Source organism: Cydia fagiglandana, chromosome 15, assembly GCF_963556715.1.
Source record: "Cydia fagiglandana chromosome 15, ilCydFagi1.1, whole genome shotgun sequence".
Classification (NCBI taxonomy): Eukaryota; Metazoa; Arthropoda; class Insecta; order Lepidoptera; family Tortricidae; genus Cydia; species Cydia fagiglandana.
The window spans coordinates 5680809-5708191 of record NC_085946.1 but is presented as its reverse complement, the minus strand read 5'-3'; the positions used below and the strand labels follow the sequence as shown (position 1 = coordinate 5708191).

Here is a 27383-nt window from a genome sequence, read left to right as displayed (position 1 = left end):
CATTAGCCACTCGTACGCATAACTTTCTACATCATTATATTCAAACAGTCTCGGCCGCGCCGTCGGCATGGCATCACGTCTTCGCTATTTGTGACGACCACGACGATCAAGGTCATGATTAGACCATTAACGCCGTCACCAGTATTTTTGTCCGTTACGAAATGATCACGTCATCAACGATTACCTCATACCTACCTATTATTAGATAACTACGCAAGCCGGCATCAATTCACGCCCTAGTAACCAATTCTCAGCGCAACAAAACGAACGCGTCCGCAAAAATGGGGAAATACGTTCTCTCCTATTTCCTTGCGACCCTATTCGTTGCAGACTGTTACAGAATTCTCGGCATATTTCCATCACTGGACCGGAATAATTATCTGACTTACCGTGGTTTGTTTAGAGAGTTAGCTACGCGCGAACATGAAGTGACTCTGATTACACATTTCCAACTCCCCAATCCACCAGCCTCGTATAAAGAAGTGCTGTTAAGTGATCAACAAGTGTATAAAGGATTATCATATGAATCTGTGATCGTGAATGAAGTGTCGCGAGTGCCGTTCGAAACACTAGTGTCGACTAAGACGGGCAACGACGACTGCAAGAAGCTAATGAATAACAATCAAGTACTGCATATGATAAAGACGCGACCTCGCTTCGATGTCGTTTTAGTGGAGTCGTATAACAGCGACTGTGGCATAGCATTGGCCGCCAATCTGAGCGCTCCGTACATCGCTTTCAATCCTCAGCCCGTCCAAGCGTGGCAGTACAACAGGCTCGGAATCAATTTCAATTCCGCATCCGTACCTTTAGCTAGCCTTCCGTATGGAAAGGATCCTTGGTACTTTGATAGATTGAAGAGCTATGTTCTATATCACATTGCCAATTGGGTGTACTACGTTGGATCGCAAGTAACGGATCACGTATATTTGTACAAGTATTTGGGAGATGATTTGCCGAGTTTGGAGAGCATGGCGGCGAATGCCAGTTTGGTGTTTGTAAACACGCATCAGTCAGTGTTTGGCGGTGTTGCCAGGCCTGATAACGTGATTGATATCGGTGGCATTCATGTTAATCCGCCTAAAGCATTACCAACTGTAAGTATATCTCATTAATTATTTTGTCTATTGCATTAATTAATTTAAATACAATGAGTTTATTCTTATTGTATAAAGTAAATAGTGTTTTATCACTACTCGTTAGTCAATTAGCATGCCAGTAGGTATGGGACCTGTGTACATTATTGTATTGTACATTAGTGCACCCGATAGGTAAATGAAAGTATGCATGATATTCTTTTGAATTCATTTGGATTTGATTTTTAATGTTTTAGTTTGTATTTTCCTTGCGTTGGTGTGATGAAAAGTTTTGTATTTCACTCGGTAGCAAAGTTTTACTCTCGTTCTCGTGCGTTGAAACCCTCGCAACGCTCTTGATTCCATTTTTCAAACCACTCGCTGCGCTAGTAGTTAAATTTTAAGATTTTGCGCTTCGTCCCGATATTAAGTACGAGGAGTTAAACAACAACTTCGGCCCCTCGTGAAACAAATGACTATTTAGCTTGTGATGGAGTGGAAATATATTGTTATTTTTTTTTTTTACATTTTCTCACTTTTCTATTTATATACAGAATTGATATAAGTATAGTGTAAGTCTAATTTTTGACAAACTTTTTTAGAATGGATTAATAAGGGGTAGGTATTCCATACAAGGATCAGCAAATAAATAAAAGCATTACAGTATATATAATGTATCAAGAATTATTATGTCTCTGCCGGGTAATGTGACATATGCAACAATCTCATTATGATTTTATATTACTTACTTCGTTCAGTAACATAACAGAATATTATCTTCATCCAATATCTTAGTAGGAAACATCACACACACGTCACAGTTGACGTAAATTAAAAACTCCCTATCTTTCCAGGAAATTGAAAGATTCATAAACGAGGCGGAGCACGGCGTTATATACGTAAACTTGGGCTCCACAACCAAGGACTCGACGATGCCAGCTGAAAAACTAAGTGAACTGTTATCAACATTCAATAAATTGCCTTTAAGAGTACTTTGGAAATGGGATGGAGGCAGTATTGAAAATTTGCCAAGAAACGTGATGACTATGAGATGGTTCCCGCAGTACGATGTTTTAAGTGAGTTATTTACTTATTTATTAAGTGTTATAGAGTTAGGAAAACACGACAGAGTTTTATAAAGATATGCGTGTCTAAATATTCCATTCATTTTTAAGATAAATAAATAATCGAATTAAAATCAATAAAACAACATTAGCGTCCCTCTTTCTTTCTTAACATATTCTTTTAATTATTCAGAACCCACTGTGTCCAACATATTTTATAGTAAAATATTAATTTAAACCTAATACCTTTATTCATCAATCATCATCAATGGCTCCATTTTGCTGACCGCTTGCTGATATTCGAGTAGGTACGAGTATATTATACCCCCTATGTGAGGTGTGCATGTGCAATATGTATTGTAATTTAATTGACGTTGCAGATCAGATCGACATACTTATTGCTAAATGCCCTTATAGGTAAGAATGTTGGCAGTACTTTCCACTGCATTCCTTGATTACTTATCTTACTTTTTAGTTCCACGTTAATAACCACCTCAAATAGCAAACACCAGACGCTGTCTCCAAATAGACTTTGTATTTGCGAACATGACGTTATTGATGAAAAATATACACTCGTTGAAAGCAATTTTATTGCGCTCAGAAACTTCCTCCACATACTTGTTGTATTTATTTTCGTACCTACTTGAATTTATTTATAGTTAGTGCCAATCGAATCGTTCTACTAATAGTTAGGTAGATATAAAAATGTAATATGTATGTACAAAAACGAAACGGATATTGATAGTAATGTCATAGTTTATCACAACTAATTATTTCTTTAAAATATTTATTAACTTTCAGTTTAATAATTCAGACTAAAAATCAGCAATAATTTTTAGTTTTTAAAAATAATAATGAATTTGAATAAAAGGTGATATTGTGATGGCAAAGTCACCTGAGCTTACGAAAAGTGTATTTTTTATTATTAAGATTTACGAAAAAAAAAACTCTTTTAAACTATTAATTAATATGCACCTATTATTCACTTAACTCATATAGGACGTTTTCACTATTATTGATAATGTTAGGTATATTATATAGATAACTCACTAACTCACTTAATTAGATTCATCATTAAGTTGCTAATTTCCAGAGCGTCCTTAAGAGAAGTGTCTCTCGAACGCATAGGTAGGTACTCGAGAATATAATATGTAGTTGGTTTATGGTATAATATATAAAAACCAAAGATAGTTTAATACTTATATCTTAGGCTGTAGAACTTTGGAACTAAATATAGGTATATTTCTCATACGCAATTGGTAAACGAAAGACTTTAAAAAAATATAATAGGTAATTAGATTGAATATATACCATTTACATTCATTTTACAATAAAGGATAATAATTTATGTATATGTTTTTGCTCCAATTAAAGTTATATTTTTAAATGTTTATAATTTTTTTAGTCAATTTGTTGAATAATGTCCTATATTTAATGTTTATTTAATTTTTATCTTTACGATATCGCACAATTGTCACTGGTGCGGTTAAAAGGAGGCCAATTCGAACTAACGTTTTTATGTCAATATGATGTAATATTGTTATGATTTGCCCATACGTCTCGCTTGCGCCAATTCATGTACGAACAAGTAGGTACTCGTACAAACAGCAAACAGCAACTGTATACATCAGTGGAGCTTATTACAAAAGGCATAAGGTTCACTGATGTACAGTTAATAGTGTGGGCGATGGTACCTACCGAGCAAAGTACACGCGTGAATGATACCAAAAGGAAATAATATTGATATGAAAATGTTTATTCAAATTGGTCTCAATGTTCAAATTAAGATATTTGTTGCCTTCTACGTAATAACAAAAACCTTTTTATTTAATTTTACAGAACATGAAAACGTCAAGGCGTTCATTTCTCACGCCGGTATTCTCAGCACAGTAGAAGCACTAGATGCTGGTATACCAGTAGTGGCTGTTCCTCTCTTCGGAGACCAGTATGGCAACGCGGCAGCTCTCCAGGACGCTGGAGTGGCTACCGTCGTCTCTTACCAGGATTTGACGAAGGATTACCTCTTGAACGCTATCAATGAAGTCTTGGATCCGAAGTAAGTACCCATCTCATTTATCAGCTCTCATCCTCAGTACAGAAGAAGCACTAGATGCTGGTATACCAGTGGTAGCTTTCCCTCTCTCCGGAGACCAATATGGTAACGCGTCAGCACTTCAAGACGCTGGAGTGGCTACCGTCGTCTCTTACCAAGATTTGACGAAGGATTACCTCTTGAACGCTATCAATGAGGTCTCGGATCCAAAGTAAGCACCTATCTTTTTTATTAGCTTTCATCCTCAGTATAGTAGAACCACTAGACGCTGGTGTTGCCAGTGGTGGCTGTCCCGCTCTTCGGAGACCAGTATGGTAACGCAGCAGCACTTCAAGACGCTGGAGTGGCTACCGTCGTCTCTTATCAGAATTTGACGAAGAGTTATTTATTTATTTAAACGAAGATTCATTAAAACTAATGCTACAGCTAAAATTTAACATATGAGTACCTACGAAAGTTATAGCAAAGACATAATATATGTAACTTCGTATAAGATAAATAAAGTATAAGGAAAAAACGTGCCTCGGAAATCAAGAAAAAGTCATTCTCGGATAAATGCCGCACACACCTTTAGCCTATCCTCGGCTAGATGGCGTGACACCGTTTCATATTTAAAAATTTTAACACATAGATGTCAGTGAATGAACATGGATCAAAATAATATAAAAATAATAAAATAATTTATCCATACATATCAATTTTTAGATAATTTTATACGTTTTCATTTTGAGTTTTAGTCGTGTGTCGATAGATGGCGGTAAATGTACTGTGACTACAAAATTTACAATTACAGGACCCCTCTATACTATCTATTCTTTTTGGTTATAGTAATATCAGGTTTGGTGGTGAAACCAATTCAATGAATTTCTTTAATTTGGTAAAGAACTGACAGTTATCAACATAAACTTAACTGTCCACTGGGTTAAAGGGTACCTATTGGTTTCCTCATTAGGACTTTATAGGATTCTATAATAGGATAACGTCATAAATAATAGTTTTTTGTAGTTTTTGCACAATACATAATCATTTATTTATTTTTGCATTTTTAAGGTTGGCTGGTAGATAATGCTTTTGGCATCAAGTCCGCCTTTTGTACGATAAGTTTTCTTTTGAGCAATAAAGTTTAAATAAATAAATAATCAATCTTTGCCTTATTTTTGTCAGTGTATTTACATACGTAAATTTGATTTAAAGATTGCTGACAAATAATTTATTTATTCTATAGGAGACTAACCTATTCATTTAATGGTCATAATATATCCTCCGTTATCCTACTTAATTGACTTAAGTTTACTAATTAACATTTAGCCGGCCGTCGCAATTAAATCTTTCAGGATTGAATTTCTCGTAATGGTTTTAGATTGAAGAACAAATGAAACTATTTGTAACCTTCTTCAATGGCAGACAAGGTTAAACTTTGTAGAATTTATACCTATTTTATTTTAAAGGTGTTTACGTAGAAAGGTGTCTTGTCACATTACATGGATAATATTGTAGGTATACTGGTACATGTACCTACTTCATTTGATATTATTAGGTACTTATGTACTTGATTCCTGTACCTGCCTATATGCTCAAATCGTTACATTACAAATGACAAAATAAACAAATTAGGTAGTTCAGTAAATTGTAAACAATTATCATTATAGGTAATCCTAATAATGAAGAATGTTTGTCGGCAATATTGCTATTTTTATTTACCTATTTATTTTACCTACCAACAATTTCATGCAAAGATCTTAATAATGCGACATAATTATTATTGGTGTTGCTTATGTCCATGGGCGACGATGACCGCTTCCCATCAGGCGGCTCGTCTGCTCGTTTGCTGACTTTTACATAAAAAAAATATAATTGTTGATGTCAGTCAATCAAACAAAATGTCAGGTTTCCAAATGCCCCTTCCTGTAAAATAAGAACTAGGTATTAATAAATTATTTCTTTTTGTTTTTCCAGTACCCAGCAACACGCTAAGTTCATGTCCAGAGTATGGCACGACCGTCCAATGTCGCCTCTAGAAAACGCAGTATACTGGACAGAGTACGTCGCTCGATACAACGGCGCGCCGAACCTCCAAGCGACATCTGTGAACAAACCCTGGTACCAGCAACTGCAGCTAGACGTCTTGGCTTTCATAGCTTTAGTAGTGTATGTTATGAGCTACGTTTTGCGCAAAATCGTCGGGGCGCTGTGCTGCTGCTGTTATAATTCTGAGACGATCAGCGATGAGACGGAGGAAAGGAGAACTAAACGTGTTAAATTCGAATGAAAGAATTAAGAAAAGTGGGAGAATTCAAAAGTAATATACTTGCACTTGACAGAGAACTCAAATCAGCCTTTTCTGATACTAGAACATTTTCTAGTAGGTACAGAATGTAATGGAAAAAGTGATAGTAATGGAAGTTATTGAGTGTATTTTACAGCACTTGTATGATTTTATACTGATGACTAATGCCACATGTAAGCTATGTAGGTATGTAAATATTTTTGCATTTGTGGCTTTTTGCCTTATTTAGGATTCGGAGAAACATGTAACGAGTATAGGAATAAAGAGGCTTAACTGTAAGCGGTGTATAACTAAACTAATAAGTAGGTAGTTACTATAAAAAACAGGTAATTCCTGGTATCTCAAACGCCTGTAGATAATACATTATTTTACCTGCACTTTATTTATGCCTTGTGTTCGGTTGAGTTTCTACGTCATATTACATTGACTTTAATTGCGATGTAAAAATATAGGATATTTTGTACTGCAAGGTACTTACTCAACTATTTACTGTCTATTTCGGTAAATGCTCAATTTTTTTTATTTCACTTTCATGGGTAAATGTAATTTTGGACGCATTAATGCGATATGATCTGCTTCCCAGTATCCTCTAAGAACTGTAATTTTTTATAAGAAACCTATGTATTTATCAGTACAGTCGTTAAATAAATATTTTAAGGTAAGTAATTTATTTTGTTAACTTTTTTGTAATTTACATAAAATAAAATAAATATTACTTTACTCACATTGGTTATTTTGTTTATATCTACTATCTAAAATAAACATCACCTTTACATAGAAATGTATTCTCAATCTGCGTATGAACCGTTTATGCCTATTTGTATGCAATGTGAATGTATGGTTTTGTTATGTTTTAGTTTTATGTTAAGTGATGAAGGTTAGATTAGGTAAGTATTGTTTTAGTTATTGTATTTTTGGACTTGTTGCAGATATGTACCTATTTTTAATCTTATTAAAACACAGTCATCTGCGTATTATTCCAATATGTATTTTGGCTAACTGTAAGAGTCTGGAAAGAGAATAACCGTGGAATGTATGGGGCCAAATATATTCCAGGACTTTTCTCTTTCCGAACAGACTCTATCTTCTTGTCTAGCTGTTTTGGATTTGAAGACATCTCGGTACATAAATAAACTCTGGTATAACGTCAGGACCAAGACCTAGGTACCTACATCCATACTTGCGCGCGCTTATACAAATATGTACCTAAGTACTTGAAAAACCCACAGAGCGGAAGAGGATGCTAGTCAAAGACATAATAATTATGGAAAAACTTCTTGTTAATTAAATCAATGCCACCTTCCTTTAAACCTCTTTTTTTCTAACCTTCTTTGATACTCGTATATCCTATTAACTATACAAGTACTAGACATATCGACTGGGATATGAACCGTGATTACCTTTTGTATTGTTCTTCTTATACCGGTCGATAGGTATAAGTCTAGTGAAACTAACCGTGAATCATTCAAAACTGTTATATTGCTGTTTTATCTATCTTCTATATATATAAATGCACGTGTCCTGACTGACTGACTGACTGACTGACTGATTCATCAACGCAGAGCCGAAACTACAAGAGCCAGAAAGTTGAAATTTGCACAGCAGATTGCATTTATAAAGTGTACAAGAGATAAGAAGCGATTTTGAGAAATTCAACCTCTAAGGGGGTTAAAAAGGGGATGAAAGTTTGTATGGGGTTAAAGTTTTCTTTTAAGCTAGGAATTTGAAACTTCGTAAAAAGATATATTATTAAAATATAAGAAAACTAATTTCAGCGTTTTTGAAAATTCATCCCCTAAGGTGGTGAAAAAGGGGTTGAAAGTTTGTATGGATATCAAAAAAAATTTCAAGTGGTGGACTTGAATCTTTGTATTTAGGGATATTATTAGAAGACAGGAAAAATAATTTCAGCGTTTTGTAAAATTCATCCTCTAACAGGGTTTAAAAGGGGTTGAAAATTTTAATCCATTACAAATGCTTTGAAACTTCGTAGAAAGGCATAATAGCCGATTACAAAAAAAATGATTGCAACGTTTTTGGAAATTCAACCCCTAAGGGGGTTAAAAAGGGGATGAAAGTTCGTCTTCGGGTGCAAATTTCATTTTAAGCTAGGAACTTGAAACTTTGTAAAAAAGTATTAAATTAAAATACAAGAAAACTAATTTCAGCGTTTTTGAAAATTCATCCCCTAAGGTGGTGAAAAAGGGGTTGAAAGTTTGTATAGATATCAAACATTTTTTCGAGTGTGGGACATGAATCTTTGTATTTAGGGATATTATTAGAAGACAGGAAAAGTAATTTCAGCGTTTTGTAAAATTCATCCCCTAACAGGGTTAAAAAGGGGTTGAAAGTTTGAATCCATTACAAATGGTTTTGAAACTTCTTAGAAAGGCATAATAGCCGATTTTTGGAATTTCAACCCCTAAGGGGGTTAAAAAGGGGATGGAAGTTCGTCTGCGGGTGCAAATTTTATTTTAAGCAAGGAACTTGAAACTTTGTAAAAACGTTTTAAATTAAAATACAAGAAAACTCATTTCAGCGTTTTTGTAAATTCATCCCCTAAGGTGGTGAAAAAGGGGTTGAAAGTTTGTATGGATATCAAACATGTTTTCGAGCGCGGGACTTGAATCTTTGTATTTGGGGATACTATTAGAAGACAATAAAAGCAATTTCAGCGTTTTGTAAAATTCATCCCCTAACAGGGTTAAAATGGGCTTCAAAGTTTAAATCCATTACAAATGCTTTGAAAATTGTTAGAAAGGCATAATAGCCGATTACAAAAAAAAGTAATTGCAACGTTCGTGGAAATTCAACCCCTAAGGGGGTTAAAAAGGGGATGAAAGTTCGTCTTCAGGTGCAAATTTTATTTGAAGCTAAGAACTTTAACTTTTTGGGAAAAAAGGTAATAAATTAAAAAACATGAAAACTAATTCAAGCATTTTTGAAAATCATCCCCGAAGGTGGTGAGAAAAGGGTTGAAAGTTTGTATGGAGATCAGATATTTCGGTAGTGCGGAATGCGGAACTTGAATCTTTGTATAAGGGCATAGGCACCTATTATGAGAATACAAGAAAAGTAATTTCAGTAACCAACATCAAAATTCCCTTGACTTAAAACTTCATACAACTTGCTAAAAAAGAAAGTACTTAATTTCAACATTACTTGGATATGAAAATTATAGTACTAAAGATGTAAAATGTTGAAGATAAGATTCCACGCGGACGAAGTCGCGGGCAACAGCTAGTACAAGTATGTATTTCTCACTAGACTTCTACGAAACGACATCTTATAAAGGAAAAGTCTGATAATATGCGAATGCCCATTTTAAATAAATGTGCATTCATTCCTTGTAGAAATTAAAGTAGGTACCTAAGATTTTTTTTAAGACACTTAAACTTTCGTAATGTATTCGGGTAATTTCTTATGTCGGATAATTCTCATGAAAAACACCCAAAATTCCAACGTAATTTTCCGACGCTTTTCGACATTAAAGGTAGTCTAATATCGTGGGTTCAAACTTCGGTGGTCTAATACAGGTAGAGCAATAATTGCTCTCGAAAATAATGCATAAGGTCATGAAATATTGAAATACTAAACAAATCATTTAATCGCTTTCTGGATACTTAACGTATTTTTTTCAATGACGTCATGAACAAAAACATAATTACTTAATTGCCAATCCAATTACTCAAGTAATTATCTAAGATTAAGCGCAGCAATGACAATTAATGATCGACATTTCAAGCATTTACTATAACGCTTCAGCAAACTATATAATCGAAAATAGAAACCTTGTACAAAGATAACATGAGGTAGGACAGAGAATATATTGTAAGTTAATAGCCATTTACAATTGACTAGCATAATAACGTAATATGAAAATTGCTTGAACTCTTTATCATGATATCATCTATGTTGGTATATAAATATTATCATTACGCTTGTTGCTCGTCACTCAGCCTTCTGCCACGATACCAACCGCTAATATAATGAGAATAAAAGTGATTTTTTTGTTAGTAACTTTAGTATATAGTACAACAATTAGTGATGTGGACTCTTTGAAAATTTTAGCTGTGAATCCGTATCAAGGAAAAAGTCATTATTTCGTGTTTCAACCATTGCTGCTAGAACTAGCAAAAAGGGGGCACGATGTCACCTCTATTTCGTATTTCCCTCTGAGAGAAAAAGTGAATAACTTTACCGACATCTCCCTAGCCGGTTCAGTAAAAATTTTGGAAGACGTCTTCCCTATTGAAAGATCGTACAAAATCGTAATAAGTATCGGTATGTTTTTGGCTACCAGTGGTACTGATAATTGCAGAAAATTGTTGCAAAATGACGAAGTACAGAATTTGTGGAAATCAAAAGCAAAGTTTGATGTAATATTAGTAGAACAGTTTCAAAGTGACTGTTCCCTGGGATTGGCATATGTGCTGGGAGCGCCTGTGGTTGGTCTGACTTCGCACACTCCGATGCCTTGGCATTTTAACCGGTTTGGCATGCCTGACAACCCATCATATGTTCCCTTCATGTTTTTCGAAGGGGGAACCAAACCGTCTCTGTACCAACGTATAGAAGTCTTCGTTTTCAACGTTTATTTCAATACTTTATACAAATTTGTGCAAAGGACTGATCAGAATACTTTGGCTGAATATTTCGATGATGTGCCTCCACTGGAAGATTTGGCAAGAGATATGAAATTCTTACTTTTGTACAAGAACCCAATCTTATTTGGATCCTCGTTAATTCCGGAGAATGTCAAAGAAGTTAACGGTTATCACGTCGCGACTCCAAAGCCGTTATCAGGCGTAAGTATTCCATCCATTTATCCTATATGATAGATTGCAAGTCATCCGATATGTAGGTACCTGCTTACTAGCACAAGCGAGATAAACATTGTAGGTACCTAATTATCCTTGATTAGAACGAAGGTTAGGAAAAAACGCTCGTCATTTTGAAAATATAATTATAATTTAGGACCAATTTACGAGTCAAAAATATTTGTTTACAGTCTACGGACGTCATTGGAACATATACCTACATATACTTAATCGTTGACAATGGTATAAGGAAGTCTCTGTTATACGGAATAGGGTTATGTTTTCAAAATGACGGGCGTTTATACATTGAATCACACTATACCTAGGGAGAATCTTTAAACATATTTAGTAGGTATATTTACCATTTTTTGGATATATGTAACGTGCTGTTTTATATTTTGATCTTCCTTATTACAATGGTAATGTGAATCGTTAATAGCTTTATAGAGTTAGACCAAGCTAAATCTGCAACGATATTGGTTGCACACGCAGTGCAAGTGTTATTTATACTTACATCATAAAAGCCATAATTTCATTAAAATTGACGTTTAAAATAACTGCATGCGTGTGCTATCAAAATCGTTGCAGATTTATCTTGGTCTAACTTTTGGTCAGTATAAATAGCAATAATTGGCCAAGTCGAATTTAAACTCTGGTCAGCCAAACTAACTAACATTAAACAAATTTTACTGTTTGACGCTCTACGGAGAAATCAAGGGGAGAGGCCTTTGCCCAGCAGTGGGACACTATCGGCGCGATTCTGGAAATGAATTAGAGATTAACTAGATACGATATAGTAAAGATATGTGTCGTGCCACGGTAAAGGTACCTCATGGCGGTTGGCGCTTACGCTATTTTTAACGCCGCTCCAATATTATTGCGGCGCTATGCGACGTAAGCGCCGGCCACCATAAGGTACCTTTTTCGTGGAACGTCGCATATCTTCACTATTTCATATCTAGTGACTCTCTAATTCATTTCCCGAATCGCGGCGCCAGCCGCTATGAGGTACCTTTTGCAGTGGAATGACACATATCTTTACTATTTCATATCTAGTGAGTGTCTAATTCATTTCCCGAATCGAGTCGTAAGTACTTCTTATACATGGAATAATTATGATGGTTGAATAATGACCTTCCATATTATTTCTTAAACTATCTCCATGTAAAATGTCATCTATATCGGTTAAGCGGTTTAAACGTGTAGAGGTAGGAGACAGACGGACAAACATGTAGAGTTACTTTCACTTTATTAATATTAGTAAGGATGACAACATAGGTATTAAAATGGTATTAAATATAGGTACATATTGAGAAGGAGTCACTCACGTATTTTAAGTCGAAAAACGCTCGATACGTTTCACTCCGTACCGAGGAGTGTCATCAGGACCTTAAGAGGAGGAGGAGGTTTTTGGTAAGGATGACGCATACTCTTTAATAATCTTGACTGATTTCAAAATTAGTTAGTTAGCAGCTTTGACAAATATGAATATATAGGTATTTGAATTTACATCTTATTCAAATGTATGAACATTGCCTTGCGCTATTACACACGGCAAAATGTCTCGGTAGAAGTAGCAGCTATTTAAAATATAACACTGACAGTTTATTTAGCAGCATTGTTCTAATTTCTACTAGCATCAACAACTAGTAGGTACCTATCCAGAATTAGGAAGAGTAAGCTGACAGTAGCGGGCGTGTGATTCATGATAATAGCGCGTTATCGTATTAAATCTTATCATTTTAATCACCACAGTTACTTTCATTTAGGTACGTGACTCAGCTGTTTACCTAGTCTTCCTAATTCTATAAAAGTACTTAATCTAGACACGCGGTAGCGTATCCAGCCAAGTTCAAATTCCTTTTAGCGAACGGCTTGACTGCCGAATGCCGTACTGAACGTAATAGTAATAGTATAGTACATTTCGATGCTAGTGCGGAAGGTATGTCATTACTTCACGAGTACCGAGATATCTTGCCACGAGCCGCAGGCGAGTGGCAAGACTCGGGACGAGTGAAGAATGACATTTCCGCACGTGTATCGAACGACGTTTTTTAATACAGTTGCGAAAAAATAAGAAAAACATTGTTAATCGTACACTAAACAAAAGTGGTAACAGTGACAGCTCGGTTAGACGTCGTCTTTAAGTATATTATATCTATGGGCGTTTGGCAGCTATTCCGTTCCATTCAGTCAACTTATTAAGAACGGAATTTTCAATATTGAATATTAAAAAATAAACGTGTTATAATGATGAAGAGGTAAGTAATTAAATATGAAATAAGTAATATTTTTCGTATTCTTACATTAACGGTAGGTTTTTATGCTGATTACGACGTTTAAAGGAAACTAATATTAACACTCATCAATAAGTAGTCGTGAATTGGAACAAGTATAAATTTAAAAAAATTGGAAAAGTGAAAAGCACTAGTTCGAGATAACCAACTTTCCGCACGCTAAACAGCTACGTAAAGTAGCACTTTTTGAGCAACTGTATTAAAAAGTATATAACAATACAGGTGCGAAAAATAGGAAATATGCAACGAGTGGCGATAATTTCGACACGATGGACACGTGATGCGAATTACCTATTCGCACATGAATCGTACAAGTTCGTACGGATTACAGTACGACGTAGTCACGTAATGTGCTAATCATCGCAGTAGTGCGGTAAAGTAGCACCGTATGTAGGTAAAAATATACTCGTAGTAAAACACTTTCCAGACAATAACAATTTTGAATGATTCACGGTTAGTTTCACTAGACTTTTATCGACCGGGATATGAATCGTGATTAGCTACCTTTTTAGGGTTCCGTACCTCAAAAGGAAAAGAAACGGAACCCTTATAGGATCACTCGTGCGTCTGTCTGTCTGTCCGTGTGTCACAGCCTATTTTCTCCGAACCAAACTAATAGACCAATTAAGTTGAAATTTGGTACACATATGTAAGATTGTGACCCAAAGAGGGACATGTAACGTAAACAAATAATTTTTAAACATAGGGGCCACTTTTGGGGGGAAAATGAGAAAATTAAAAAATAAAGTATTTTAAACTATATCGTTTTACATATCAAATGAAAGAGCTCATTATAAGAATCTCAAATATATATTTTTTATAATTTTAAAATAAACAGTTTAGAAGTAATTCAAGAAAATAGACAAAAAATGACCATTCCCCCCTTTATCTCCAAAACTACTAGGTCTAAAATTTTGAAAAAAATACATATAATAGGTCTTTACCCATAAATGACAGGAAAACCTATTAGAAATATGCAGTCAAGCGTGAGTCGGACTAATTACTTAGTTTTTGATCCGACCCCTACGGGTTTTTTAAAGGCAACTCATTCGCGTTTCACATATAAAAAATACATTGTTAAAAATTGAGTAATGTACGGAACCCTTGGAACGCGAGTTCAACTCGCACTTGGCCGGTTTTTTTTATTGTTACCCGTGAACAAGATGCATGTAACAGTTGTAACTGCGTCGAAATATCGAGAGCTCGAAAACAATAAAAAAGGTAATCACCGTTCATATCCCGGTCAATATAAGTCTACTTTCCAGACAGTTATAATTATAGCTTCGAAAATCATGAGATTTCATGTTGGTGATGAAGTAAATAAAAAATAAATCACTTATAATGGCCAATGCTATTTTTCTAAGAGCACTTAAATGTGGTGGTATTATGTTAATATCATTATTAGATATAATAATGAATAAGGACAACTTAGGACACATTGTAAATTGATATATTATGCTCAACGTGAAATGGATATTCATACATTCATATAAGCTCATTATCAAAAGATCGTCTACACAAACAATTGTATTGCACTTAAATAGAATTTGCGCTTGCCGCTGCTCAGTCAGTCTCCTGCCGCGGTACAGACCGCCAATAAAATGAAAATAATAGTGAATATTTTGTTTGCTATTTCAGTGTGTAGTTTAACAGTTAGTGATGTGAACTGTTTGAAAATTTTAGCAGTGAACCCGTATCAAGGAAAGAGTCATTATTTCGTATTTGAACCGTTGTTGCTCGAACTGGCGAAAAGGGGACACGATGTCACCTCCATATCGTATTTTCCTCAGAAACAACCAGTCAAAAACTTTACAGACATCTCACTTGCCGGTTCAATGGAAATTTTGGAAGACGTATTTCCTATTGAAAAGTCTTATTCCACTGTTCTAGCCATGGCTATATTTTTAGTTACCACTGGTACGGATAATTGCAGAGTGTTGTTGCAAAATAAAGAAGTGCAAAACTTATGGAAATCTAAAACAAAGTTTGACGTAATATTAGTTGAGCAGTTCCAAAGTGATTGTGCCCTGGGATTAGCATATGAGTTAGGGGCGCCTGTGGTCGGTCTGACTTCACACACTCCGATGACCTGGCATTATGACCGCTTTGGCATGCCCCTCAACCCATCCTTTGTTCCATGTTTATTCTTCGGAGGGGGAACTAAACCAACTCTGTACCAACGTATTGAGGCTTTCTTCTTCAATGCTTACTTCAAAACTTTATACAATTGGTACGCTCAAAGAACCGATCAGAAAACTTTGTCGCAATATTTCGATAATGTGCCTCCGTTGGAAGAGTTGGGAAGACGAATGAAGTTCTACCTCACGTACAAGAACCCTATATTATTTGGGTCGTCGTTGATTCCTGAAAATGTCAAAGAGGTTGCAGGTTATCACGTTGCGGCACCAAAACCGTTATCAGGCGTAAGTATTTACATTTATTCTCACCTCAAGAATCTTTAGATTAATAAATTACGAGAGAATGTACTTAATAGCACAAGTGAATTGAACTACGAATGCATAGCCTTGATCTTATTAGATCATTGTGACTCGCATTAGAACTATAGGATCGAATCCTGTCTAAAGTAAATAGACATATCCAAAAAACGACTCTGCGTTGAAAGCAGACAAGGCTCAAGATCAAATAAAACTGACTAGGTATGAGATCTATGAAGCAACTTAAATCATGGTATAAGTACGCCACACGCGTCGCTCCCGCTACCATGTGTGGCGACGATATACTCGTAAATTTGCCAATTATCTGAAAGTTCAACTATAAATCTTCGTTGACTTACTTAAGGCGATCACTGACTGAAAAACCGACATCTCAGGGAAATAATGTACCTACCTACTTAGTAAGTTTCCATTATTCATGTTAATTTTCAGAAATAAGGAGGAATATAGGTAGGTATTTAATTATAATAAAATCGTTTTCCTAGAAATCGCATAGCAGATGATACATGATTTTTGTCCTCTACCACGATTTACAATTTAATTTAGATACTTAGCACGTTAATTAATATTTATGTTGTACCTACCATCTTCTGCCCTCGACTTCCTCTGCGTGCAGTTAATACCTATATCCGTATTATATTTCTATAATATTGATATATTTAATTGCGACATTCCCTCCGTGAGGCGTAAATTGACGGAAATGTGTTTCAATTAGGCACTTTTTATTTATCTCGTAAGTGAGAGTGCTTTGTATATGTAGTATCTAAGTTATAACATAACACTTTATTTTGTTCTTAGTTTTTCAGTTATTTTTTGCTTTGTTTTTACACTATTTAATTGGTGTCATGTCACCGGTAGTAGGGTTTGATTATGTAAGCGAATGTTGTTAGTTTTGGTTTGAGTCTTATCTCTTTCATGTGTGCGATGTGTGTGTGTGTGTGTGTGTGTGTGTGTGTGTGATGCGTGTTACTTAAGTATATGTTTTTACTACATATCTATTTGCGAGTTCCTGTAATTGGCTCTATATATCTATTTAAGATTCCATTGTCATTTAGTTAGCTGTTGGATCTCCTTATGTAAATAAATAAATAAATAAATAATTAATCCACCCCTCTTTTCAACCCCTGAAGAGATGATTTCTGAAGAACTAGATATAATTATGTCAGTCACCTCTAGATTATTATGAATGATGACGTATGGTCGAATTAAGTAGGTAGGTGATACGATACGTACAGTCAACGGTAAAAATATGGGTGTAGACAACTTACTCAAAAATATGTCCCATAGTTCTTAATTCACTGACATAAGAGTTATGGGACATATTTTTGAAATGATTTGTACACCCATATTTTTACCGTTGACTGTACCTACCTATACCTAGAAGCGATGACATAATTTTATTATTCAGTAACACAATATGATACATTATAAAAATACTTGACGTCCATAGTGGTAAGCAGGTATATCGCTTAGTTTCAGATAGATTTTTATACACAAAAAAAATACCTACATTCTAGCGCTTTTTTTCGCAATAACTTAGCTATCAAGATATATCTACATACCTTGAAGCTAGCCATAATTCAAGTCACTGTGGTAAACGGTTTTTAAATTTGATAGATTAGCTCAAACGGCGGCAAATGATAAGTTAGCCCACACTTGAACTGGTAACATTAGAACACATTAAGGTCGGTGATTTAAAATGATACTGGTCCCACTTATTAAACCGCGAGCGCACGTAATACTTGGCTAAATTATCGTCGCTGCGCTTGTAAAATCTGACATGATTGGTGATTTTCTTTTTAAATGGGTTTTAACGTATTTTGAAACTAGGAACTAAGGAACATATTCCTCAAGAATCCTTTTGTCTCTATTTTAATTGGTTCACAAGAGATTAAAATAAACCTAGTTAGTTAGACCTCTTGTATTACACACACGTTTTTTGTAGTAAAAATACGCGGTTTTTAGGCGTGGCTCACTCCGCGATTTCGTCGCTTTGCTACAGGTAGCTAAAAGTAGATCCGTTCGGCACCAATTTTGGGGTTTGCCATAAGCCGCGCGTGGCGCTGTCGCCACCTAGCGGCCATATCTCTGCTGATCGTGACAGACGCGTTTTGTTAGAGAGTGAGTCTTCTGTACCTACTAGTACTATTATTTATTCTGTGACACGGTTTCCAATGTTGTATGGGCTATACTATGGAGCTTTGTACACGGCCACGGTTTTAATAACACGGCGCGGCTGTACCTACCGCCGATTATACAGATTACTATACCTTCTCAGATTATTCTAGTCCACTACAGGACATACATTTCCAATGAGCGAAATTCTTGCCACATTACGAAATTCCAGAAAAGGCTCTCTTGTTCTTCCACACTTTTGCACTTCTCTAAAAAATCCCCAAACCTCATACCAACACTTCCCTTCGTAGTAAATTATATCTACCAGTACAGTCGGTTCCCTAACATAAGTATCCTCTTTTATAAAACGTCGCCATACAAAAAATATGGCGACGTGGGTACTTAAGTTGGAGCACCGACCGTCCCATAAAAATAACAAAACATAAACCTTCCAGGACCTCAAAAAGTTCATCGACGAGGCGGAGCACGGAGTGATCTACATCAGCTTCGGCTCGATGCTGCGGGCCACTTCCACTCCTCGTGATAAGCTGGAAGCCATCATCAGTGCCGTGTCCGAGCTGCCCCAGAGGATCGTGTTCAAATGGGAAGAACCGAACCTTCCTGGAAACCCTAAGAATATTTACGTCTCTAACTGGCTTCCACAGAACGACATGTTAGGTAAGTAAAAGAAAAAATATTACTACTTATATGTACCTACGCCGGAAAAAAGTAAAACGGTTTGGTGCCATTATCATTGGTTTAAATAGCTAAGAGAAGCGGATTGTATCTCAAACTGGCGCAGTTTATAAGTACTTTAACAAGATAAGTATGTAAAGGCCCTTGCTTCGATCCTGATATTGTTACAAATATAAAGGCGTTTTCAAGTAAGTTACTTGATATACCTTCGGGTTGTATCTTAAATAGTCCAAACTCATAAACTAACTACGTTAAATTTAATGCTTGCGCGCAACTACGACGAACGGAATAGCATTACCGTATTTCTTTGTCGTATATTTTTAATGACCTCATCATCATCGTCATCATATCAAGCAATGCTTTTCTTTAAACTTTATGGAAGGTAGCTGAATATTGTTTTCATTATAATATTATCTTTCTTATTTCAGCCCACCCAAACGTGATAGCTTTCTACTCCCATTGTGGTCTATTGGGCACAACAGAGGCCATCCACCACGGTGTGCCCGTATTGGGCATGCCAATCTTTGGGGATCAACCCTCAAACGCAGCAGCAGTTGAAGAGAGCGGCCTTGGCGTTCGGATCGACATTACGACCCTGACTAAGGAAGAATTGCTTAGCAAGCTCAAAATAATTTTAAATCCGGAGTAAGTGTATTGTTCTCTGTCTAGAAAACCGTACACAAGGTAGAATAAATTAGCGAAACTAATAAAAATGCGTTGTTTTATTTTCTGCTAGAGTTAGATCAAGATAAGTTGACAGCGATTTTGATAGCCCAGGCTGTGCAAGCTTTATTTTAAACTTCAAACTTCTATGAAATTATGACGTTTAATTAACTATTGCACAGTTTGAGCTAGCATAATCGCTGACAACTTAGCTTGGTCTAACTCTAGCAGAAAATAAAACTACGCATTTTTAGTAGGGGAGAGCGGGGTTAAACGTGCCGATTTTCATAAAATACAAATTTGATCTATGAAAACAGTGTGAATAAGGTACGTGCGTTGCGCTATATTAGATAATGTTTATTTGCGTTTCTGAGTAGCGATATTATTTTGTGCATCGTTAAACAGTTTTTTTATCAGAATTTTTTTTATGAGATAGGTCGGAACGGGACAACTAACCCCGCTATGGGGCGGGTTGTTCCGTTGCTAAAATTTATAACTTATCCGTCAAATATTTAAATCGCAGTTCACACACGCTAAAAGAGTATTTTGCAGTTCGTCGAAATATATGATAATTTGTTGTGTACTATCAACAGATAGTAAAAAAAATCCAAAGCAAAAATGTGATTATCCGTGGGGTTCGTTGTGCCCTCGTTTTTGATTTATTTTCCATAACTACTATTCTACTATAATGGAAGCAACGAAAACGGCTCCTGCAACCGCATAGTGGTGTGACTTTTCGCGACAAACATCATACGAATCGCTCCGTGGTTTACTTGCGTTCCTATTCCCATCGGATCAACTTACCTCCGGCACGTTGAATCCCGCTCTCGCCTATGTAGTTTAGCTAATTTATTCTAACCTGCAATCAAGGCCACTGACTACGCATGGTGTAACGTTGTAATGCAACGCAACTGGCCAAACGCATTGTACCATTTGTACCCTACATAATGCAAATCCTGTGCAAGCGAGGGAAGTGAAAACATAATGAGAAATCACATTGGTGGTTTCATTTCCGTTGTGTTTTGTATTCTATTAAGTATTTATATGCCAACATTTGATATAAACTGTGCCTTTGACATGATTATTAATTACTTCTTTTTGATTTCAGATTCAGGCGTAAAGTAAAACAAATTTCCAAGGCATGGCACGACCGCCCAATGTCTGCAATGGACACTGCTATCTATTGGATAGAATACGCGGTCAGAAACAAAGATTTCAACTTCCGCTCGCCCGCGGCTGATTTGCCTCTCTACAAATACTTTAACTTAGATGTTTTAGCTATATTTACATTTATAATTTACGCTCTGATTTATGTTATTAGATCTGTGTTTAGTTTAAGAAAAACGCAATCGAATAAGCAGAGTAAAAAATCCAAGAAGGCGTAGTTTTATGAAATTTTCATGTGCGTATTGTAGTATTTATTTATATATTTTTGTGAATGCAGCATAAATGTTTGACTGTTTTAAAAGAGATGAGGTAGAATATTTAGATTATTAAAGTGTTTTGACATTACAATATTTACCGCGTACTCTTACATTTACTTACATATTTATTTCGCCCGATCCTGAAATTTCAAATGTAATTTAATGTCACATATTAGTATTCTCAACAGATCCATTATTTTAATCATTACTATTATTATTTAATTTAATATACACATTAATTTAGTCAAAGTATTGTTGAAAAATAAACAGTAAATATAAATTACTTTGGCTGATTTCATTTCATTTAAATATTTTTAGAGAAGCAGTGAGAGTCTGACTCCCGTTCCAAGGGTTCCGTACATCACACAATTTATTGTTCCCCTTTGTTCTAGCAGGAGTATATTTATTATTTCAAAAAATACCATTGTCCATCACAACATTATTGTTCAATTACTTATACACGTGTTCAATAATTATATAATTTAAAATTGACATATAATTTATATCAATTATTTTTATCTCTAGTTATCGGCATGATAAAGCAAACGAAATAGTATAACAATTGCTGCTTACACTCTAATTAATCATTGTGTTGCTGGATAGGAACCGACAAAAAAAAATGAAAGTCGTCACCGCTTTATTCTTAGCATTAGTAACAATTAATTTAAGTGAAGTGGAATCTTTGAACATACTTGGAATCTTTCAATACCATGGAAAGAGTCATTTCTTTGTGTTCGAACCGTACCTCCGAGAATTAGCGAAAAGAGGGCACAATGTTACAGTCATATCGCATTTTCCTCAAAAACAACCCTTACAAAACTACACCGATATCAGTTTGGCTGGTAAAAAGGAAATATTTGAAAGTGTTGTAAATATGGAGCAGACTATATGGTCGAAGGTTGAACTGATAAAATTTGTTTTCGAGAGTGTTGTGGAAAACTGCAGGATACTAGTGGAAGACCAGGCTGTGCAGAAATTAGTGAAATTCCGGACGAAATATGACCTAGTGCTAGTAGAGGCGTTCATCGGTGACTGTGCCCTAGGAGTAGCTTACAAATTGGAAGCCCCAGTGGTAGCTTTAACGTCGCATTTTGTAATTCCATCTCATTACGATCGATTTGGCGTACCCCATCAACTTTTACAGATTTGGCCCAATCCAGATTTCTTAACACGTTTTTTATTAACAGTGCTTTCACCACCACTTAATTGGTATTATCGATATTATCAAAATGCGGAACAGGCGATTCTTGCAGAGTATTTTGACGACATCCCACTGCTCGAAGAGTTAGGGCAGGATATCAGGTTACTTCTTGCATACATTCACAATTCCATGTTCGGTGCTCAAGCTTGGCCCGAAAATATAAAAGAAGTCGGAGGATACCACGTCGCCAAACCGAAACCGCTGCCTGAGGTGAATATTATACCCAACTAGACTCTCTTTTTCTACATTTTGAAACTGCTATTTATGAAAAAATATTATTTTTATTTTCTAACTTAACATTTCGAAGTATGTAGTCGAAGGCCATATCTATCTAACGCGGCATTTTGTGTAACCTTTTAACACCTGTATATAATAAAAAAAAAATTTTTTTATGGAAGAATATGTATATTATACGAGACACCGCTATAAGCTAATGAATTATTGGTGTCTTTTTAAATTCTTGTGGATAAAATGTTCCAGGAATATGGGACTGCTGACTTTATCATATAATTTATCCGTTCATATCTAAACGACAAAAGCATATCAAAACGACAAAAACATAACTACTTTCTTTTCCTATTCCAGGAATTAAAAGAGTTTATAGAACAATCAGAACACGGAGTTATATACGTAAGTTTTGGTTCAATGGTACAGTCGACAAGCCTGCCGATGCATAAACTGGAGGCCATAGTTGGAGCGCTGTCGGAGCTACCTCAACGAGTCGTCTTTAAATGGGGTGCGGAACAATTGCCTGGGAATCCGAAGAACATTTACATATCGAAGTGGTTACCGCAAAATGATATTCTAGGTACGTCAAAGATCAACAGAAACTTATCGGCATTAAGTACGTTTCAGCCGTTTTAAGAAAGCGGGAGGCCTATGTTCAGCAATGGCCGTCTTATGGCCGAGATGATGAAGAAAGACCCTACCCTAGCGTCTTTTGAGCGAAGTCGTCTAGTCAGCAGATCGAGCAGCCAGGCGCGGATCCACCGTTGTGGGCACGGTGGGCATGCCCACAACCCTAATAGGGTGCCCTATTGATTCCCCGAGTAGAAATATGCCGATTTTTGTTTAACAGACGCTTTGGCAGAGGAACATTTGGAAGAATTTCATTAGGTATAAGTACGCAGAGTAGTCAGTTGATCGATACGCAGATTCACTTTTCGTAGAATGATTTGACCATTGGCCGAAACACGGTACCTAGGTACTTAGTTAAATAGAACTCCTAGCTGTCATAAATATTTATAGCAGCTGACTTTTCTTAAATTGTTAACTTATGGAGTCTTAAATTTAAACAATCAGACATTTTTGTATAATTTCTTAAAACAATTCCAGCTTTTTATTGACTGTCATAGGAGTTTTAGAGCGCAGGTCTATATGGGTATGGAAAGGGTTTCATAGACCTTACAAAAAATCGCATGGCATTTTTGGTAAATTTCAGACTACTTAAGTGTAGCTGTAGGGGCAAGTGCTCTACATGTGGACATTTTCCAGATTTTGGCCTTATTATCTGTACCAAATTTCAACTTAGGTAATTGGTCTAGTAGTTTCGGAGAAAATAGGCTGTGACAGACGCACGAGTGATCCTATAAGGGTTCCGTTTTTTCCTTTTACGGAACCCTAAAAATGCATTTTTCTAATTTCACGATGGTAGTCTATAGCCCCCTCTAGACTATGCGCGTGAATCGCGGGCGAAGCCGCGAAAGCGAGTGTGGAGTCGATTTCGCTGTCCGCGAAAATCGACGCCACACTCGCGTTCGCGGCTTCGCGCCGCGATTCGCGCACGAGTGTGGAGGAGGCTTATCGTTAGTAGTTCTTCAAATACCGACAGTGTCCACGGGTAAAATGAATGATTTATTGTGAATCAAGAGTCTACCAAAAGTCGACTTGAAGTAACGTCTACGAATAATTGACTCGGCGAAACATTGTAAGACTTGTAAGCGACTCGACAATCTGCTAAAAATTGGTCGGGGAATCATTAGGGTAGGTATCCCAGCTGAATACAGAGCCCTAATTATTTGCAAGAATATAGATTATTTACTAACAGGGGCAATTATTTCTAGCTTAATGACAGCTTTTAATTTACAGTTGAAGGAGTTTTTTAGCGTAGTTATCTATCTAAGAGTGTATAGACTGAAATAAATCTCCCTCTGTGCGAATTTATTGGTCGGGGAATCATCAGGTACCCTCGACTCACACTTGACGGATTTTGGAGTGGCTGTAACCACAACCTTTTTTGAGGGCTGGATCCGCGCCTGCGAGCAGCAGCCATAGAGTTAACTAGACGCCGGCGCTCGGAAGATTCTAGTGTAGCGTCTCTCTAATGAACATTTGATAACTCTATTAAGTATGAAAATTATAGTAGACAATACAATTTTGAAAATTTTTTCAGCTCATCCCAATGTCGTTGCATTTTACTCCCACGGCGGGCTCCTGGGTTCGACAGAGGCCATACACCACGGCGTCCCCGTGGTTCTCACCCCAGTATTCGCCGAACAGCCGGTGAACACTCTGGCTTTGGAAAGAAAGGGATTTGGCGTTCGCATGCCCTATGATGAACTTACCAAAGACGCACTGCTAGAAAAATTTAAGACCGTTTTGGATCCAGAGTTAGTATTTTTGTGGTCAAAAAACTGAAAATAGTTTATGTTCTTGGCTTATAAAATTGATGCATTTGTGTGTTATTATAAGTTTCTTCCTCTCCCTTTTTCTTTATTACAAGATTATCTATGTATTTTCGTAACAGAGTTGGTCATTTTTGTGGAAACAAATCGACGGACGGCATATTTCAGTCGGTCTAATTCATTTGAATTCGTTTAATTATCAGGTAACTACAGAAAATTTACCAAAAAATACTATACATAATCGTGACATAGCGAATTTTTGTAATATACTACATCATAGTGACTGGCGATAACTCTTATCTAGATTTCAATCAGCATTCACATGTGTACGCTTTCCTCATGATTTTAGGTTTAGAAGAAGAGCAAAAGAAATCTCCAGGGAATGGCACGACCGACCCATGTCTCCGATGGACACCGCCATCTATTGGACGGAGTACGCCGTCCGCCATCCAAATTCCACGCTTCGAATACCCGCGGTCGGCAAGCCTTACTACCAACTTTCAGGATTGGATGTACTATTAGATATTATTATTATTTTGTTTATTAATCTATATGTGTTTGTTTTCGCTATTAAGTTCTTTGTGTTTGGAAAGAGAACGAAATCAAAGAAGGATTGAGGTCGTGATTGGATGTATAGTAATAATAGTAGGTATATTATTAACCAATGGATAAAAGGCAGTCATTTCTGACGAGGTATTAAGAGAGGGTGCTTTTCACCCGAGTCAAACACCTAGGTTACACTTAGAATACGAATAAAGTTAAAGGCATGGGTATTTTACAAAACATGACTAGGTACAAACTTGTATAATTTTCACTACGCTGTAATTGCTATCTATCGTCCAATCGCTATCAAACTCGCATTGAGATCTGAGAGTCAATAATTTGTCTTTCGTATTATAAGTAGTATTAATGTATAACTATTAGAATTATAAGTCTGGCGGGATAGAGGGGAGGCCTCTGCCCAGCAGTGGGACACTCCTATAGGCTAAATTATAAGTGTCGATCGCTTAGTAACAGAGTTTAATGTGCAACGAATAATTTAAGTTCTAAACTTGTAAAAACATGGATAACTAGTAACGTTTCCGTGCTATAAGTATCATAAATTCATAAATTTGGCAGTACTATCATAATGCATAGCAACATTAGCAACTAGGTGAGTACCTAAGTACTTATAATTTAACCTTTGGATAAAAATCAAATTTTCAAAGTTTATAATTTATTGCTTGAATGATTTCAGCTGTTTTTTTTATAGCTTAGTTAGGTAAAAAGCGCATAACCGCTTTGTAATATGCCTACTTGAATAATAAACCATCTTCTTTTCTTTTCTCTCTATCAAAGTTAGGGATAATTTAAATAAACATATGTAAAGGGGCCCACAGATTACCAGTTCGCCGGACGATATCAGCCTGTAGCCCCCTCCAGACTATGCGCGTGAATCGCGGCTTCGCGCCGTGGAGTGTGGAGGAGGCTTGTCAGTGGTTCGGGTACCTTTAATTGCGTTTAAGTGACGGGCTGATATCGTCCAGCGGACTGGTAATCCGTGGGTACCTTAACTAATATCGTCATATAAGTTATCTTATCAATGTAGGCAATTTCGTCTAGCTAGACCGATAAATAAATCATTCATCAAGCAAGTCAGTATAATATACCTAATCTAAGTTATCTATCATGCGTCTTGCTTAATAAAGAAGTAGGTTAACGTTATTTTTAAGCATGTAAATAAAGAAAATGTAATTTAATTATGTACCTATAGGTCCGAGAGCTTTTGCTAATAAACCGATATGAATGGCTTTTTATTATTTAAATACTCGTACCTTAAGTAGGTACCTAATTATTCTAATGATCGTCATTAACTCTAACTTTATTAACTATAGTAGGAACTATTTATTGCAAACCACGGTATAACAACAGATTTATATGCCAGTCAATGCAGCTGACTATACATAGATGTTACAAATACCTATAAAAAGTTTCACATGGACCCCTCCGTATATAGGCGAATGGTTTCAAAATGTCGGCACTTGAGAGATTACCTGCCGATGAATGGTATTGTAAACCAAACCGCTAATTACGTGTGCAAGATGAAATGCATGAATAACAAAAGATTCCATACAGATAACAACTTTTCCAAAAGGTTCTATATCGAGTACTTACTAATGTAATTTAAGTCTAAAGTAGCAGTACTGATAATTCCGCAACTTGATGCTAAGCCCCCATTCGCACGACAGCTTTTTCAACGCGCGTTAAAAAAGCGCTTGAATCTGTTCGCACTCTAAATTCGACTTATCGACCAAAGCTTAAAGTCTAAAATCCAACAACACTGGATTAAAAGCGCCACCGCTGTCGTGTGAATACATAAATGGTTATCCATTTGTGTCATTCAAACGCTTTTTTAACGCGCGTTGAAAAAGCTGTCGACTACGAAAATTATAGTAGTTTTGGTTCCAAAACTGATGTACGGAGTAAGCACTCTATATATTTACTTTTTTCTCTATGGTCGAACGCGCAATTTTTGAATGATTTGTAATTATCAGCAACTCTCATGCCCAAAAAGAGTATTGAACCTAACGCGCAAGCCCCAAGCACTCCCTCGACATGTTTACCGTTACG

The 27383-nt window shown here is 36.2% G+C and overlaps 2 protein-coding genes across 2 annotated transcripts; both read left to right on the top strand.

The window, feature by feature from the left end:
• On the top strand, window positions 1-7136 carry LOC134671211 (UDP-glucosyltransferase 2-like). Its single transcript, XM_063529005.1, has 4 exons — window positions 1-1097; window positions 1931-2153; window positions 3980-4196; window positions 6150-7136. Exons 1-4 carry the CDS (start codon window positions 282-284, stop codon window positions 6460-6462), a joined length of 1569 nt encoding a protein of 522 aa, XP_063385075.1. The 5' UTR covers window positions 1-281; the 3' UTR covers window positions 6463-7136.
• Window positions 7137-15145: 8009 nt separating this feature from the next.
• On the top strand, window positions 15146-25640 carry LOC134671571 (uncharacterized). The gene is made up of 8 exons (XM_063529431.1): window positions 15146-16020; window positions 18621-18843; window positions 19290-19506; window positions 20633-20908; window positions 21537-22359; window positions 22735-22957; window positions 24542-24758; window positions 25123-25640. Exons 1-8 carry the CDS (start codon window positions 15199-15201, stop codon window positions 25388-25390), a joined length of 3069 nt encoding a protein of 1022 aa, XP_063385501.1. The 5' UTR covers window positions 15146-15198; the 3' UTR covers window positions 25391-25640.
• The last annotated feature ends 1743 nt before the right edge of the window (window positions 25641-27383 follow it).